The sequence below is a fragment of the Anneissia japonica genome, unplaced genomic scaffold, assembly GCF_011630105.1.
Source record: "Anneissia japonica isolate Jap-2015-1 unplaced genomic scaffold, ASM1163010v1 scaffold288111_len316891_cov189, whole genome shotgun sequence".
In the NCBI taxonomy this organism is placed as follows: domain Eukaryota; kingdom Metazoa; phylum Echinodermata; class Crinoidea; order Comatulida; family Comatulidae; genus Anneissia; species Anneissia japonica.
Genome location: NW_022727056.1, coordinates 213,093 through 230,921, shown reverse-complemented (window position 1 = coordinate 230,921; position 17,829 = coordinate 213,093). Strand labels below are relative to the sequence as shown.

Sequence of the window (17,829 nt, the reverse complement as noted above, 5' to 3'; positions counted from 1 at the left end):
TTCATCATGCTATGCTGTTATTTTCCCCTTTTTCAATGTTAAAACAATTTTTAACGATTTGGTGATGGTTTCTGCCTAAGAAATGCCTGAAATCATAAACTTTGAAGGCTGATTTCTCAAATATTGTTCTTTAAATGCTTTATGTTTAAAAGCTTGTAACTTATTATAAAGGAAATTTTAGATTTAAATTATTCTTTTACCATTTTATAGCTCTCATTTTACTGTTTAACTCTGTAGTAAACTAAAAATTGATTTTTGCGACCAGTGACTGGTTTGGCTTGTCTTTGCCACATTTATAGAATTTATTAGGGTATATTGTTACTGCATTTAAAATACAAACAGCCTGCTTTCTTTTGCTTCATAATCACTTACCTGGGCAGGTGTCCGTACGTATAGGACAGTAGTACATCCTATAAGCCTCCCCTTGGCAGTCTAGACCACCGTATTGAGGTTCGGGGTTAGTACATTCCCTGCTAGAGCTACGGTAGCCAAGCTCACACGTCTGACTACAGGCTGACCATTCAGACCACTCTGTCCAGCTACCGTCAACTAAACATTGAAATAAAGTTTGTTGTACAACTGATTTTAACGAAGAAAAAGCCTCTTATTGATAAATACAATAAATTTGTATCTTTATGATTAGATTCCTTATTAAGGTCAACTATAGATGATCTGATGTTTATTTGATATGTAATTGCGTGAAAAAATATTTCTAAGGCTCCCCAATGTAATACTTCAGTCTCATCTTGATAACAAATTATATACCTGGGCACTCCATGTCATTGCACACTGTCGAATCTGTTGTTGGTCCTTCACATGGCCTACCACCATGCTTTGGCGATGGATTATTACAGATCCTGCTTCGATGAGATGGACCACCACCGCAGACTACTGGGCAAGTGGACCACTCGCTCCACTCTGAATAACCACCATGCACTATCGGGTAAGAATTTAAATTTATCATGAGAAAATTTTGAATTTATAAATTGTAGAATATTTAGAAGGCATGGGAAATTTTAGGAAAGTGGTAACAATGTTACTTTCTTACCTGGACAGTAGAAAGCGGCACAGAGTTTTCTCTCAAAAAGAATTCCATAGCATGGATTACCGCCAAATTGTGGAACCGGATTTGTGCAAGTTCGTGTACGAAGCGTTTGTCCACCTCCACAGGATTTTGAACATGGTTCCCATGGTGTCCACCTTGAATAACCACCATGAACTTTAGAGAGAGAAAAAAATAATTTCTACTTGATCTTTTTTGCTCAGTGGTGTATCTAGAAATCTTGAAATTGGGAGGGGGCTGATGGGGCGCGAACACATGGAAAACTTCTGAGTTGCCATGCCTCACACATGCCGTTAAGCACAGGAACAGAGCCTTGAATATTACACTTGGTGGGCTAAATTCAGGCGCTGTTGTCTAATAAAGTAACTTTTCTTATGGCTTCGCACAGAATTTGAAAGTAAATATTATCTACTTTCCAATTACTAAATTCATTCGCCTTCTCAAGAATTTGGAATACGCACTTTTGAACTGAAAAAATGCATTCTGTTCCTTGTAGAATAGGAAATGGCCATGATTTGTGTCGATTCAGAAGAGGTCACCTCACTAAATCAAGCCTCAGACATAAACCAGATGAGATTTCAACAGGGTTTGGCCGGAATATAACAGTATAAAAATACCCTTCCTTGTAATATAAAAATTGAAGTGATTGGTGTAGGTCCTAATTATGCACTTTTGCTTTTAAAATAAGTGTATATTTCACAAACGGTCCTTTCCAAGGATATGGGTCAAGCGTTTCAGTACACATCCATTCGATACAAAGGGAAAATTTTTAAGACTTCTGATATTTTTTTGAAATAAAATGATACCCACAGGAATCTTATTGCATTTAAAAGTGTGACTGCATTGTACGTTTACTTTTTATTTTCTGACTGTTTAGTAACAGTTCGCTATGTAGGTTTTTTGTGCGGGCATGAACTGTATTTCATCCATTCAATAATGGAACATTACAACACGGTCTCGCTCTAGCGATCTGCATCACCTGGTTCAAACTCTTAACAGCGAAGGCAAACGCGAAAAAAACCAAAAAGTTTTCCATATGTTAGAGTGTGGGGCTTAATGATTAAGTAAGGGAGCGCTAGGTTGCAAAATAAGGTGGTTTCTAACTACTTCAAAATTTTATTGCTTCAGACATTTTTAATCTTCGGTGGGGGTGGGGGGAGGGTGCATGCACACCCCTATATACATCGCTGTTTTTGCTACCCTGTTTTTGTTTTAAATATCTTTATATTATTTTAAAATGCTTCTTCTTCTGTATAACCTTTATCATAATTAATTCTCAGTTAAAACAAAAATACTAAAAATAAATAAATATATAAATGACTCAAACAAAAATGCAATCAATTACCTGGACATCTGTGCTCATTACAAGTCTTTGTTTCCTGTGAGGTACCATTACATCGCTTTCCCCCATACAATGGTGATGGATTATTGCAAAGACGTATACGTTTAGACTCACCGCCCTCACATGGTTTGGAACACTGCGACCAGTCAAGCCAACGACCCCAGTTACCATCAACTGTTATTAGTAGCGAGAGAATGAAAACATTGAAAAATAAATCGTAAGCAAATAATTACAATTCTTAATCGGCCTTATCGTCAGTCTCTTCCAATCATCAGTTTCATCACACCATGACCATATATAGCAACAATATGACCATATATAGCAACATCAAGACCATATATAGCAACATCATGACCATATATAGCAACATCATGACCATATATAGCAACATCATGACCATATATGGACATACAACAGTTTTTTATCAAAGGAAATTTGATAGTGTTGACAGAGCTAAGGATATGTACAGATCAACACACAAACTTTAGCGAAACCAAGCTTTATATAAGGTAAAACAAAAGGTTTAATAAATTATTACTTAAAGAATCTTCTTTCACCAAGCGATTCAAGTTATAATTTAAATCAATTTGGTGTCAATATGCAGGAATTTGTTACTCACTAGGGCATTGCACATCATCATTGCAAAGCTTGCTCTCTGAACTTGGTCCTTTGCAGTCGTCTCCATTATAGCGTGGCTCAGGGTTGGTACAATTCCGATGATGCCATATTACAGCACCGCCACAAGATATTGGGCACTCGGGCCACATTGTCCAATCGGTATAACCACCATGGACTGGCAACAGAACAAGACAAGATTCAAAATACTATTTTTAATTTTTTTCATATGTTAATAATAATTGTATGTTTGGTGCTTTATGTGTTTATTGAATGAATAAAATCCATGAATCAATGAAATACTCTCTCATTTCGAAATTTTGTTGGCCATGGCCAAATTGCTCAAAGTAATTTGCTTGCTGGGGCTGCTGTCTTGAAGGAGATTAATACTAAGTAATAAATAATAACAGGTGGCAAGTTTACTCCAAATCCTGCCAACCCAGGTTCATTTTCAAATCCAGTTCCACTTTCAATCCCAAACCCAATTGACATATATTTTTTTTTTTTCAAGTGCAAAGACCAGAAGTATCTCTCATACATACCGTAAAATTGAAGCCCAGTGGGCTTAATCTCGAGATAAAGCCCATCTCAAAGTGAAGCCCCCTCTTTAGTTTGCAAAATAAGCCTCGAAAGTAAGCCCATCTCAAAAAGACGCCCATGGGCTTCTTTTCAAGATAGCATAGGCTTCTTTTCGAGATTGTACAGTATATACACTGTACATGAATTTCAGAAAACAAAATAAATTGAAAACTTGGTTTATACAGTAGTTTAGATGATTTAATGCCAGTTAAATACACTCCATGATACAGATTGATGTTACAGTGGCCTTATTTGTTTTATAGTACAAATTCACCAAATTTACAGCATTTATTTTGAAAAGAAGACCACTTCTATATTTTAAAGTAACTTTAGTCTCGAAAAATTCTAACATGGTCAAAAATAAAATCATAAATCACAATGCCTAAAATTAGAATTGGATTTTAAGCACTGATTCTCAGATAATGCTATAATTAGGCCTACCTAACCACTTAACCACTAGCTTCTTTTATATAGGCATCAATGCTTACTTGGACAGCGGTGTTCATTACAAGTTATTTCTTCAGTCTCGATTTGTTCCAGATCTTCAAGCGATGCTTCTTCAGATTCTGTGACATTGCTGGGGCAGGGGAATCCACCATAAGCTGGGGCAGGGTCTGAGCAGGTCCTGGACCTAGTCTGTGTGCCACCTTCACATTCTACGCTGCAGTCTGACCAAACGCTCCACATAGACCATTCACCATCCACTAAAAGTAGGAAATATTGGTTATCAGTATCCTATCTCACTTGGCCGTTCCAAGGCAAAATAACGTAACTTAACAAAAATATAAAAGCATGTTTTGCCTTGGGACAGCTGCACTGTAGGCTGACATACAATAGTTTAACCCCGGTATTCTTAAAACAAACTTTAGTCGTAGTTCGAGCTAAAACTTTAAAATTACGTCATTTCGTATTCTTAAAACGAACTTCGGCTAGCACTACGACTAAATGACGTGAACCTCGACTAAAGTGATACCTCCGCAGGCCGATTTTTTTTAGTCAGCCTAGGGTCAGGCTAAATTGCCGACTTGAAATATTTATCTTACTAAAAACGTGTTTTTTGTAACTCACGATAAAATGAAACGAATAAAAACGATTGTATACACAGGTTTAATATATCTTCGGTGTGTTAAACAAAAGAGACATCAAGTTTAGCTTCTAAGTTAACATGTTTTGCTAGCCACATACGAAATCCCCTCGCGTTGCGATCACGTAGCTTCACAATAACAACAACAAAGATGGCGCCGCCCTCGCTCGGGCTCAACTATAATAGTTCTCCAAAGAAAGCAAATTTTCAGTGTCTGTTGAAATTCTCTATTGTAATAATAGTTAGCAACTAATATAGTTATTATTTTAGAAAATTAATTAATGGAATGATGGTCTATTATGAATTATGAGGAAATACGTTTTTGAACCACAGACGGCAGCCTAATATTCATCCGCGTTACCGGATCTCTAAAATTTCGTCTACTATAAAAGTTAGCCCTTTTTCGTTGGTTAGTTTGATAGTCGTGGCTTGCCAGTCGTCTTCAGTTGAACTAAAACTAGGACTTGATTTAGTCGTAGTTAAAACTTCGACTACATTGTTTGTGAATACAAATTGAAGTTAAAGATGCAACTAGCACTAAAATGTGGCAAAGACAAGCCAAACCAGTCACTCGTCGCAAATCGTGTTACAGAGAAAATGGCCAAAACATGCTGGAATGTCAAAATTTTAAAAATCTATTTTATTGCACTAAACTAACCTTTATATATTTATACATCATTCTATGCTATTATTTTCCCCATTTTCAATGTTAAAACAACACTTTTTAAGGATTTAGAGATAGTTTCTGCATGCGAAATGCCTGAAATCATAAACTTCGAAGGCTGATTTCTCATATATTGTTTTTTAAACAGCTGTGTGATTAAACGCTTGCAACTTCATAAGGAAATGTCCGATTTGAATGATTTTTTTACCATTGTATAGCTATTATTTTACTCTCTAACACTGTATTAATAACTCAAAATCGATTTTTGCGACGAGTGACTGGTTTGGCTTGTCTTTGCCACAGATGAAGTTCTAGTTCGAAGTTCGACTAAAGTTTGTTTTAAGAATACGGACGTAAATCTCAGATATTTTAAACCAGATAAAAACATTAACAATATTAACTATACCAAAACACAATCATACAGTCATAATTATGAGTTGAGTTGAATAGCTTGCAACAGCAGGATTTTTTTTTCACTGTTAAAAACCCCCACTCTCTAAGCCTCATAAAAAGACTTTGCTGAAAAAAAGCATCTTTTTTACATTATTCCACATTATTTTACATATTTAAGAAGGCCCAGAATATCAGCCGACCTTCAAGGATACGCTGGAAGGATCACCCTCCATAAATATGTTTTTAAAAAAATAAATAAATAAATAAGATTCTCAGAGACAGAAACTAAAATATTAATTACAATTAATAAATTAGAAAAATAAGATTACCAGCATGTCTAATTAATGAAAAAAGGAGAAATTAAGTCTTATAAAAATTGATAGAGAATTGCATGCAATAATAATTTAGCTGCACATTTTGCTAATAGCCTCAATGCACTTCATATTAGAAATAAAAAGAACTATAGGCATACCACTATAATGCAATATAAAGCGACCAGTTTCAAATCACATGAACAAAAGATCTATATACCTGGACATGGTTCATTGTTACAGGTGAGTTTGTCGATGCTGGAACCTGGGCATGGTTTACCATCATACTGGGGGATAGGATTGTCACATGTGTGGTTCCTCGTCAACTCGAAGCCACCACAAGTCACTGGACAAGTTGCCCACGCCGACCATTCTGACCATTCACCATCAACTTTAATGATAATGACAAATATTTGAAATAAAATCACAAAATACTGAAAATATGTGTTCTGGTAATAATACAAAACATCTGTAATGATTATAATACAGTCATCTATTAAATTGCTTATAATATTACAATTATGATTGTGGAAATACATGCTACATAGGCCTACCATAACATTAATAAAAACAAATAAAAATACTGTATGATAAAATCCAAAGTTATGAAAAAAAATAGTACTGTCCTATGACTATAATACCATGTTTTTTGTCATTAATTTTGGTCAGATTTGTTTCCATTAATCAATCAATCAATCACTCATTTAATCAACCAATCAGGCAGTCAGTCACATAAACCATTGAATATTATATGAAATTTTAATGAATAGAACAAAAAAATCCATAATAATTTGTCAATATATATAAAAGCATTGCAAGCCTACTTTAGCAAATCTTCAATTACTACTTGTCTTTAGATTTGCTTGATTTATCACCTGACATCAACCCACAACTGACCTCACCTGTAACTTACCTGTCACACAGGTTGATAAAGGTGTAAGTCATCACCAAATGTGACAACAACTCCAGCTCACTGAACCTTAATAACTTAATAGATTGATTGATTGATTGAACATTAAATCTTTTAATGCCCAATTGGAAATTATTCAACTGAAGTAAATATCAATTCCCTGGCTGGGAGAGAATGCTTAATCTTGTGATATATTGTTCATGAATAGTAATCAGACATGCCAAGTACAGTAAGGTCCACTGGCATTTATCAGACCTTTTTTGGAAATACAGAGATGGCTCCAGAAAGTACAAGATAAGGGGTTACAAACCATCAAACCAAGGGGTTGTCTTGAGCTGCCAATCAGGGTCCTGGAGTAAAACCCCTAGTGGGGTCAAGGGAGAGGGTTTATGAGCAAGGATGGTAAAAATTGTGCTTTTAGACCACAATGTTATAACTCAATCAAAATAACTATGGGTAAATCAGTAAATTAAGAAGATAGGGTCCATGCTTGTCTGAGAAGAGGGACAATTTTCCAGACCCCCCCCCCCTCCTTCACGCTGCTGGCATGATTGGATACATATCCTAATAAAATGGAGGATTGATTAGTGTTTTTTTCCATCTAGGTGCTTCAAAATGCAGTGTTCCCTTCCATTTTTGGCAGTTTTTACTAAACTTCGATTGCAAATTAATTAATCAACAACAGCATACTTGGACAGTGGAATGAGTTGCAGGTCTCAGATTGTTCAGTCTCATCATGTGAGGGGCAGGGTATTCCACCCCAGGCTGTCTCTGGATTTGTACAGGTCCTTGTACGACTCCTCGTCCCACCTGCGCAGGTGACACTGCAGCTTGACCATTCTGACCATGTAGTCCAGGCTCCATCCACTGCAAATGCAAATGGTAAATTTTTAGAAATATGTTAATTGGAACAATTATAAAGTGTTAATATTAAAATAACTTGATAAATTTTATTTAAAAAATTTTTTTTGTGTGTGCTACTTTTTGATTACTGTTTCCTGTGAATGATATTGTTTAATATTGTTTTTGTTGGCAGGGGCTCGGTTAAACACATCAATCGATGACAGTTTTCTAACTTTTGCTTTTCCTCGGCAACCCGGTTCAACTTTTTCTGTTCTTTGTCGAAAGATTGATAATAAATGAATAGAATTAGACTACAGACAGTAAAATTTGTAAAAAAAAGTCACAACTTACCAACCCTGATTTCAAATTAATCTTTCTGGAGTGTCAATCATGCTTAACAACTGACCAATCAGAGCAGGACCAGGAATACGCATGTGTCTCATAAATATTCATGTGACACATGTGTCTCATAAATATTCATTAACACATTGTGTCTCATAAATATTCATGTAACACATGTGTGTCTCATAAATATTAATGTAACACATTGTGTCTCATATTCATGTGACACATTGTCTCATAAATATTCATGTGACACATGTCTCATAAATATTCATGTGACACATTGTCTCATAATTATTCATGTTTGCATATGTTTTTTCATAGTTGTTTTGTGGGACCTTGGAAACAATATTCAAGGGGCGGGGCTTAGCATAAAGGTCCTTTGTTACTGTGCTTTGCCAAATTTTATTTTACCCTGATGATTATGAATATGATTATGAATATGATTATGAATATGATGATGACGATGAAACTGGCTGTCCCTTAAGGACCGTCGTGATCAAATTTTAATCTCTTTTATTTTTCATTGTTTGTAAAATTTTAATTACTGTTACAATGTTGTTGATAATCTTGCAATTAATCCTTGTTACCCTGATTCTCTCACCTTCAAACATCCCTACGCTCGCACTAATTGTCTCAAATTCTCAGCTATCCATTGTTTCCCTGTTCTCTGGTCCTCACTTCTTTCTGAACTAAAAGATTCTTCAGTCCTTTGTTCTCTCTCGGTTTTCTTAAGGCAAGTTATACAATTTTTTCTCGATGCTTAAATTTGTTATCGTTCTTTTATGAAATTTTATCTATTATTCAATTGTGTGCGAAATCAGTGTTTTTTTAATTATTATTTTAATTGTCTTGGCCTTTCACTTTTTACATTTTAAACCTTTCTTTTTATATACTCGCTAATAATGTAGTTAAGTTTAGTTTTCTGGGGCTCCAGACTTTTGTCATGGTGATTTTGTTGCTTTTGGGGCCCCAAGACACCTGTCTGAATAAATAAATGAAATGAAATGATGATGATGACAATGATGATGATATCAATAATGATGATGGTGATGATGATGATGATGTTGACAATGATATAATTTTATAATTGTAATACGATTGTTTTAATAAATTTACAATTTTCAGCCCTCAATTCACACCTGGACATCCATTTGTGTTGCAATCAATTTCTTCAGACGGTTCCCCTTCACAGTCGTTGCCTTCAAATATGGGTGGAGGGTTGGTACAAAGCCTGTTCCTAGTGATTGTATCTCCTCCACAAGTGACTGCACATTCTGTCCAAGGCGTCCATTCTGCCCAGCCTCCATGAACTAAATATTTAGAGGCAACAAAGAATATAAAATATTATGTTACAGTGTTTATTATATGTATTTTAAAAAATTATTAAAAAGAGATCAAATGTCTGGTAATCCTTTCTTCAAGGTCCATAACTACTCATACAAATATTAATCAAAATAGTATCTATTGAGTTTAATTAATTACACGTTGTTATTAATCTGTTATTAAATAACCAATTATTAATTAAATAGTATATAATATGATGGAAAATTGAGGGGGCTCTAGCTGGGGAAAGAGGTCATATGATGCCATTTTTAACTGTTTACGTGCAATTTTTTTGCTAAGCTGGTTGTTCAGTGCAGGCAGGAGTGAAGCCTGAAGGTACAAAATTTATCTAGAGACCTGCTCCCACACTCTCCCTTAGATATACCACCTGATAAACAGCAACTAGTATAGATATCACATAATTTATCTCTTAATAATCAATTAAGCTAATTTAATCTTGTCAGAAGGTGCGGTACAGATCTCTGTACCACTAAAACCCATTGTTCATTGTCTTCTAATTTGTTTTATGTTATTAATTAAATGAAGATAGAGGTGAGACTTATTTTTATCCAATTTCAACTTGAGCTCTTGAAATACCATTGAAGCTTACCTGGGCAAATATGAGTGTTGCACACCCTCGTTTGATTTGCAACTCCATGACACCACTGACCATCTGGGGGAGTGGGTGGTGGGTTGGTGCAATTGCGGTTTCTTTGTTGTATGCCTGATTCACATTCCTTGCTGCAATCTCCCCATTCACTCCACTCAGTGTAACCACCATCAACTGTTCAACAGACAAATCAATTAATTCAATCAATCAATTATTCAATCCAACAAATCAATTTCAACAAACCAATTATTCAATTCAGCACTGATTGATTAATATTGGTTAATCGACCAATAAGTAATAATTTGAGATAGGCCTATAGTACCTTGCACTGTATAAATCGATTAATCATTCAACCAATCAATCAATTAATCAATTGATCAATCAATCAATTAATTAATCAATCAATAAATAAATCAATGTAACAAGCATAATAAAAAAAACAATAGAAATAGAAAGGTACTTAAATCTAATCATATTGCATGCTAGTCTATGAGAAAGAGAAATTTAAGAAAAGGAATGTTAAAAATTATGAATAATTTTGCAGTGAAGAGCTTGCAAATGTATTGTAATATGTACCAATTTGAGGCCAAATATTTATTATTCATCATTAAGAAAATTAACTGAAAACCATTATGATTTGGAATTGATCTCCATCCATCATTTTACACACATTCATCTTGTATTTGATGTATGTATACATTTCACCTTCATAGATTAATATTATATAATTTACACTGGATATGGATTTCATGTGATTGCATAGTACTAGTAATTCAGAACCATCTCAAGCACTGTAACACTATATACAATGTAACAAGCATAATAAAAAAAAACAATAGAAATAGAAAGGTAATTAAATCTAATCATATTGCATGCTAGTCTATGAGAAAGAGAAATTTAAGAAAAGGAATGTTAAAAATTATGAATAATTTTGCAGTGAAGAGTTTGCAAATGTATTGGATTATGTACCAATTTGAGGCCAAATATTTATTATTCATCATTAAGAAAATTAACTGAAAACCATTATGATTTGGAATTGATCTCCATCCATCATGTTACACGCATTCATCTTGTATTTGATGTATGTATACATTTCACCTTCATAGATTAATATTATATAATTTACACTGTATGGATTTCATGTGATTGCATAGTACTAGTAATTCAGAACCATCTCAAGCACTGTAACACTATCAGCTTTAATGTGACAGATACCTGTGTTTATCCATATATGGGTGTGATATGATCATATATGGGCTGACAAAATCACACATTTTATTCAATCATTTATGAAAAAGTAAACACACAGGGTGTCCCCACTGTCAAGTTTAAAGTGACAGATACATGTGTTTACCCATATATGGGTGTGATATGATGAAATGTGTGGGCAAATCACACATTTGATTCAATCCTTGATGAAAATGTAAACATCCAGATATATTAATCACTTGATTGGCTGGCTTCTTGCTTTTAAAACATAATATGCCCTCTGACAGTTGTAATGCATTGTAAACACAACTAAGATGGACATTGGACAAGTCACTTTAATGCAAAACTAATCATAATTTAGACCTTGGAATAAATTTAAGAATACAGAAAATATTAAGTTAAATCTCAAGATGTGATTAAAAATAACCAAAAAAACAGACACAATAAAAATGATTACCTTCACATCTCTTAACATAGCATTCACCAACAGATACATTACTTCCAAAGCAATGCTCTCCACCATACAAGGCTGGGGGACTGTCACATATCCGTTCTCTTTCATATGTTCCCCCTGCTCCGCAACTTTGACTACAGTTACTCCAACTGCCCCACAAGCCCCAGCTGGCATGCACTATGTTGACACAAGGAAACAAATGTCAATGAATAATTTTTTTAAATAACATTTATAAAAATAGTGAAGATGAATAGTAAGATGATAACCAAAACATTTTAGATACAGTATAATTATACTCTAAATAATCAGCATAATCAACATTTATGTTAATAATTATTATTATTATTATTACTGGGTAGTTTATTTTTATATTCCTTCACAGCAAGTGCTATAGGTGTCTTAGCTTAGTTGGCAAAACATCAGAATGGTATTTCAAAAGTTGCTACTTTATTTATTTTATATATTCAACTTCAAACTGGTATATATACAATAAAATTACAATGAGATAAAGCTGCCGGTGACTGAAAAAGTCCAACTGGTGAACAATCAAGGCACCTCTGATAGCAGCCAGTCTTGAATTGCAGTTATATTTTCTTTGCTCCATTTAATTTATTGACAGTATCATTACCATAATTATTATCTATTATTGTCATTATCATCCTCATTATTCCCCTAATCATCATTACCGGGGCACAATTCCTTAATACAGCTTTCAGCTGCAATACCAGTTCCTACACAAAAAGCGCCACCATACATCGGAACAGGATTGTCACATGATCTGTAACGTTTTCTTGCACCCCATCCACACGTTGCTGTACAAACTGACCACTCTGTCCACAATGACCAGCCTCCATGCCCTGCAGGTTGATAATAAGAAAGTAAGAGCTAAGAAACTTAAAAAAATAAAACTGAAATTCATTTTCAAATGACTTTACCAAGTAAGGAACCCAACAAAATTACTTTGCATATAAAACTTGTGCCTAGGGGACATAGACATTTTTTAACATATCCTTACAATATTCTTTATTATAGTAACTGTGAAAATAAGAATTATAATAACATTAAGAAAATAATTTAAAAAAATAATAAGCGCAGCAATAATAAATAATAACTATTTCTGGTACATAACACATTTGAAATTTATATCATAAACTTCCTTAATATCTATCTTTCACACTACCCAATTGGCTTTCCACAATTCCTATGATCATTTCTAATGTAATTGTGTGAAGAATATGAATAAATAATTTTTTTTTAAATCTATGATAATAATATTGAAAAGAATAGAATAGGACCTTTAGCACAGCAGTAAAATCACAGTATTCAAATTGAACTTACGTGGACAGATCAAGAGATAGCATTCTCTATTTTGTACTTTTTCTCCTCCACAGTCTTTCCCACCATACATTGGCTGCGGATTATTGCACCAACGCTTCCGGACCTGTAAACCATAATTGCATGTGGCACTACATACAGTCCATTCTGTCCAATTAGAGAAGGCACCATCAACTAGAAAAGAAATTTTAAAGATCATAATGCCACACAATAATTTAGAGTTGGGTTCTATTGTGATTGCATGCATTCCTATTAGATTCACTAAGACCCACTAAAAAAACTCACGCCCCCAAGGCATCCTCAATAGAAATTTGCTTAGCCAAAAAAATTACGCTCATGTATTTGAAAATCACCCAAAGCTGTCAATCTCCCACCCCACCATTCACACTCCCCAATAGCCCCTTCCCCTCCAACAAGACAATACTCCTAGATATGACAGTGTATAGCACCAATGGTCTCAATTAATAGCTTTGTTGGGTAGAGAGCCCTTGTAAACTCAAATAAAAATCAAATAAATATTTTTTTATTCATTTTTTTAAAAATACAGTATATATTTGTCTATCCAAGAGCTCACTTGGGCATGGATGAGTGTTACATTGCCTGTTTTCAGCATCTTCGCCAATACATGGGTCACCACCATAATATGGACCATCGCATGTACGGTTCCTCCCCTCTGTTCCACCTGCACAGGACACTGGACATGAAGTCCACTCCGACCATGGTGTCCAAGTACCGTTCACTTCAGAATTGTAATGAAAATAATATAGTTTGAGAATGAAAATAAAGAAAAAAAGTATAATGCAAAAAAAATGTTGAATTTCTTCAATGATAATATTAAGCCATTTCAACACACATAAAATTACAATTTTGTATTAATTATACAGTATTAAAGAAAATTTAATAGTGCCTCAAGTTTCGTGAAATTAAAGCAATTTGGTGAACAATAATAAAAATAATAATATATTTATGTACTAATCACATTTACAGTATTATTTCAATACACTATTTCTTGTACATGTGGGCCTCTTTAACACAGTTTTGCTGTGAAAAAGCTAACATTGTCTAATGAATAAATGAATTAATTCAATGGAAAAAAGAGTGAATGATTGAATGAAAAAATGAAAAAACAAAAGAAAAAAGGTTTGCATGATGAAATTAACCTTTTTTTTACTTCGACCATTTATCTTGAAAGAGCTTATAGACAACAAGTTTTACATGCACTGCTGATAAAATAACTGCACATTTGTTGACCTCTGAATGATAAAATCTACCTTACCTGGGCAATATTGAGAATTACATATCTCTGTTTCGTTGCTTGGTCCTGAACATGGTAAACCATCGTACTGTGGCTCAACACATTCCCTCTGTCTGCCCCTCTCCCCGGAACCACAAGTCAACGTACAGTCACTCCAAGTGTTCCAGCTTAACCAGTACCCATTTACTAAATTCAATCATAATATTTAGTTTAGAAAATTGGAAAATTGAAAAAGTCACTATTTGATATACTGCAATATTTGTTAGATGAAGACTATGAGAAATACAATGTGAACAAAATTAATATGATAGTAGAACTACTTCACTGATAATGAAAGTATAATACATACTCCAAGTATTGAAAAACATGCTATCGTGTTGGGATTCAATATTTCAACATTATGTCATAATCAGGAATGATAATGATTGCACTGTTAAATTATAAAACTGTACAGTATGTATGGAAAAATGTAATGAACTCAAGATGTTATCTATAGTATAAACCAAAATGTATTTCATGCATTTTGAGAAATGAAAATAATTAGTCTTACCTGGACAAGGAATAATGGGACAAAATCTGCCTTCAAAACCACTGCCCATACAATCCGTTCCATCACACACACGATAACGATTCTCAGAACCTCCAGGTCCGCAGGAAACGCTACAGGTTGACCACTCTGTCCATTCTGCCCAAAATCCTTGTCCTGTTCAAATATGAAGGTGAAAACACTAACAATTGATTAATATGATATTTTGGTCAATATTCTATATTTTATTGTTAAAGTTTTTAAAAATTACATTTGCAGTCAAGAGTAATACCTATGCACAGCAAACAGAATATTTATAATAGTTAAAGGTCTTATGAAAAAATATGCTAGTGCATCATTTCTGTCAAGTCTTTTAATAAAATATATTTACCATAGTTATTCGAATAAACACCCCAGTGCATTTAGTGTTGAAAAGAGTTTATTGTAAGGGGGTGTCTCTACGAGTGCAGCGTTTATTCGAGGGAGACGTTTTTGTTTTTTGTTTTTTTTGTCCGGTCTAAAATGTATAGGTATACCTATATACTAAAATAAATGCCCCTTAATTTCACTCTAAATGTGGATATTACACATTAATTACTGTCAAAATGTGTTATTGTTTGATCAATAATAAAGACTTATTGATCCCAACCAGGTTAGAAAAAATATAATTCTACAGAAGTAAAACATTAATAGAAAGTGTTAAAGTATGGCGTTGCTTCCATTAGATTTGGTTACAATCATTTAGGGAGTGGGGCCATTTATTCGAGGAAAAATGAAACCAAACCATGTTTATTTGGTGGGGGGGGGGAACATTTATTCTAAGAGGGACATTCATTCGAATAAATACAGTAATAGGTCAGATTATTTCTTAGTTGCCTCATAATTTTTTCATTTAATTGTTTTCCAGATGTTATCAGGCAGTCGACCTATCTTTTAAAATTGTGTCCAAACAACATTGTACCTTGAGAGTCAATGAAAGCTACTATACATCATTTAAGCTATGTTCACATCAAGCCCGGATTCCGGTCTGCAGTCCGGAGAAAAAAATCGTGAAAAATGGGTTTAGTGGTAAAGAATAGGACCGTTCACATCAAATTCGTACGATTTTCAATCCGGACTCTGGATCTGGACTGATGGATCTGAAAGCCATTTGTATCCTGAAATCATACGTTTTTTTTCTTGGACCAATCAGCAACAAGCTTGGTTGGTTTGAACCAATCGAACACATACTTACTTAACCCGAACGCAGCGATCAAAAAACGTAGCAACTCACAATTTTTTGTCCGGCCTCTGGATCGGATCCGGGCTTGATGTGAACGTAGCTTTAGGAAAGTATGTAGTTCATACCATATAATAAATTGGAACATTGCATTCATTTATCATATTTCTAGATTGCTTCCCAGAAGGATTATTTACCTAACACAATTAGCTTGTGATCATTCAGTCAAGATTAAGTTTCCTTGTCAATACTGGTCAAATAATGTCATTATTACATACGAATAATCAGTTATTATTAAGGCAATATGTGACCTACACAAAGTACATCCTACCTGTTGCCATGTGCAATGTAATTACAAGAAATAGCAAGATAAAATTATTATCGCTTTTTCCATGCATTTCTTAATTAGAGCTGAGAGATATATGTCCTTCATGATCCTTGTAAGTTAGCATCATGTTCTTTTTTTGTTTCCATCTTCTGAAATAAATTTGAATTGAATTTCAGATGTTTGATCGATGGAAGAATATTCTGAAATAGAAATATGTTAATTTGATAAATTGATTACCAAATTATTTACCCTGGCAATTCTAATACATTCTTTGTTGATTAGACTTTCATATAATACCCTTATTATCCGATAGTGCGATGGTTTCTAATTAATTTAATTAACCATTAATCAGGACCGTTTAATATTTTCGCGGTGCACCACCTTACACAACCAGCTAGTACTGTAGGCCTAGTTGCCAAAAAGCTTTGCGGCGTTGCCCGAATTAAAGAGCAAAAAATGTTCTGTCTGTACTAGGCATAGGCCTATGCACATGCTAGTCCCTGTTGTTTTTTTTTAAATTATTTTAATGCCTCCTAGATACTTAAGGGGATAGGCCTAGGCCTAGCCCTATGTAAAGTTCTTCCGAACGCTAGCCTAGTGGTGGTAGGACCTAGTCTAGGCTAGGGCCTAGCCTAGCTGGCCAGGTACTACTACTTTACTTAGTACTAGGCGACCGCTAACTTATTCTGGCCTCTAGCTATGGTCTGGCTTGGCCTAGTCCAGGCCTGGCTCTAGTCTAGGCTTGTTTAGCCTAGCCCTATGCCCTAGTTCAGCAAAAGATCGCAGCTTCAATTATCACCGGACCGGACTTGAACGGATCTGATTGGTTAAAAGTTGCATCAACTTGAAAGCCGGCATTCCTTATTAATCTAGGCCTAGACCTAGGCTAATCCGGGTCCTAGCCTTGTCACGATATTGGTATGTTTTACCATTAATGTGTATAAAACAGGAATAAAACTATGAGTTATCCTTAGTTTTTGACTAAAATGTCCCATACCTACTGCGCAGATTTCTCAGTTGTTGCTACTGTACTTGCTACGTTGCTACACGACGGAAATTAGCCTGAGCTAGCTAGCTAGCTGCTGAGAAGCAAACTTTGGTGAACCAATTCTGATTTCCTGCCTGGCGACGAAAATTGCGTTGTCGAGTCTTTCATGAACGAATTGTTGCAACGCGAAAATTTGTCTATGAAAAGTTGTAAATTGTCCGAAGCACTCCTTTCTTCCGCAGACCTGCCAACCCCTGGGCCATGAAAATCTGGAGATTTTTTTAAAAATCTTAACAAATTCTGGAGATTTACCAACAAATCTGGAGGTTTCTAAAATTAACCAAAATATGATGCAAAGTTACTAAAAAAGACACGTGAAGACTTGTCATATAGTAGTATTTAAAAATCAATGGTACAAAATTACTGCAAAACA

The 17,829-nt window shown here is 34.5% G+C and overlaps 1 protein-coding gene across 2 annotated transcripts; it reads right to left on the bottom strand.

Annotated features, from left to right (window-relative positions):
* Positions 1-285: 285 nt before the first annotated feature.
* LOC117113381 (SCO-spondin-like) lies at positions 286-17,460 on the bottom strand. Of its 2 annotated transcripts, XM_033256684.1 has the most exons (18): positions 17,406-17,460; positions 16,412-16,557; positions 14,886-15,038; positions 14,357-14,521; positions 13,655-13,819; positions 13,084-13,254; positions 12,432-12,602; positions 11,749-11,922; positions 10,083-10,256; positions 9,289-9,459; positions 7,652-7,828; positions 6,272-6,442; positions 4,088-4,303; positions 3,025-3,198; positions 2,409-2,579; positions 1,049-1,219; positions 766-936; positions 286-549 (listed from the first exon to the last, which is right to left on the bottom strand). In XM_033256684.1, exons 2-18 carry the CDS (start codon positions 16,476-16,478, stop codon positions 365-367), a joined length of 2,847 nt encoding a protein of 948 aa, XP_033112575.1. In that variant the 5' UTR covers positions 16,479-16,557; positions 17,406-17,460; the 3' UTR covers positions 286-364. The 2 variants fall into 2 exon arrangements, with proteins under 2 accessions (XP_033112575.1, XP_033112576.1); XM_033256685.1 differs by lacking the exon at positions 17,406-17,460 and having other exon boundaries at positions 16,412-16,628.
* Between the last annotated feature and the right edge of the window lie 369 nt (positions 17,461-17,829).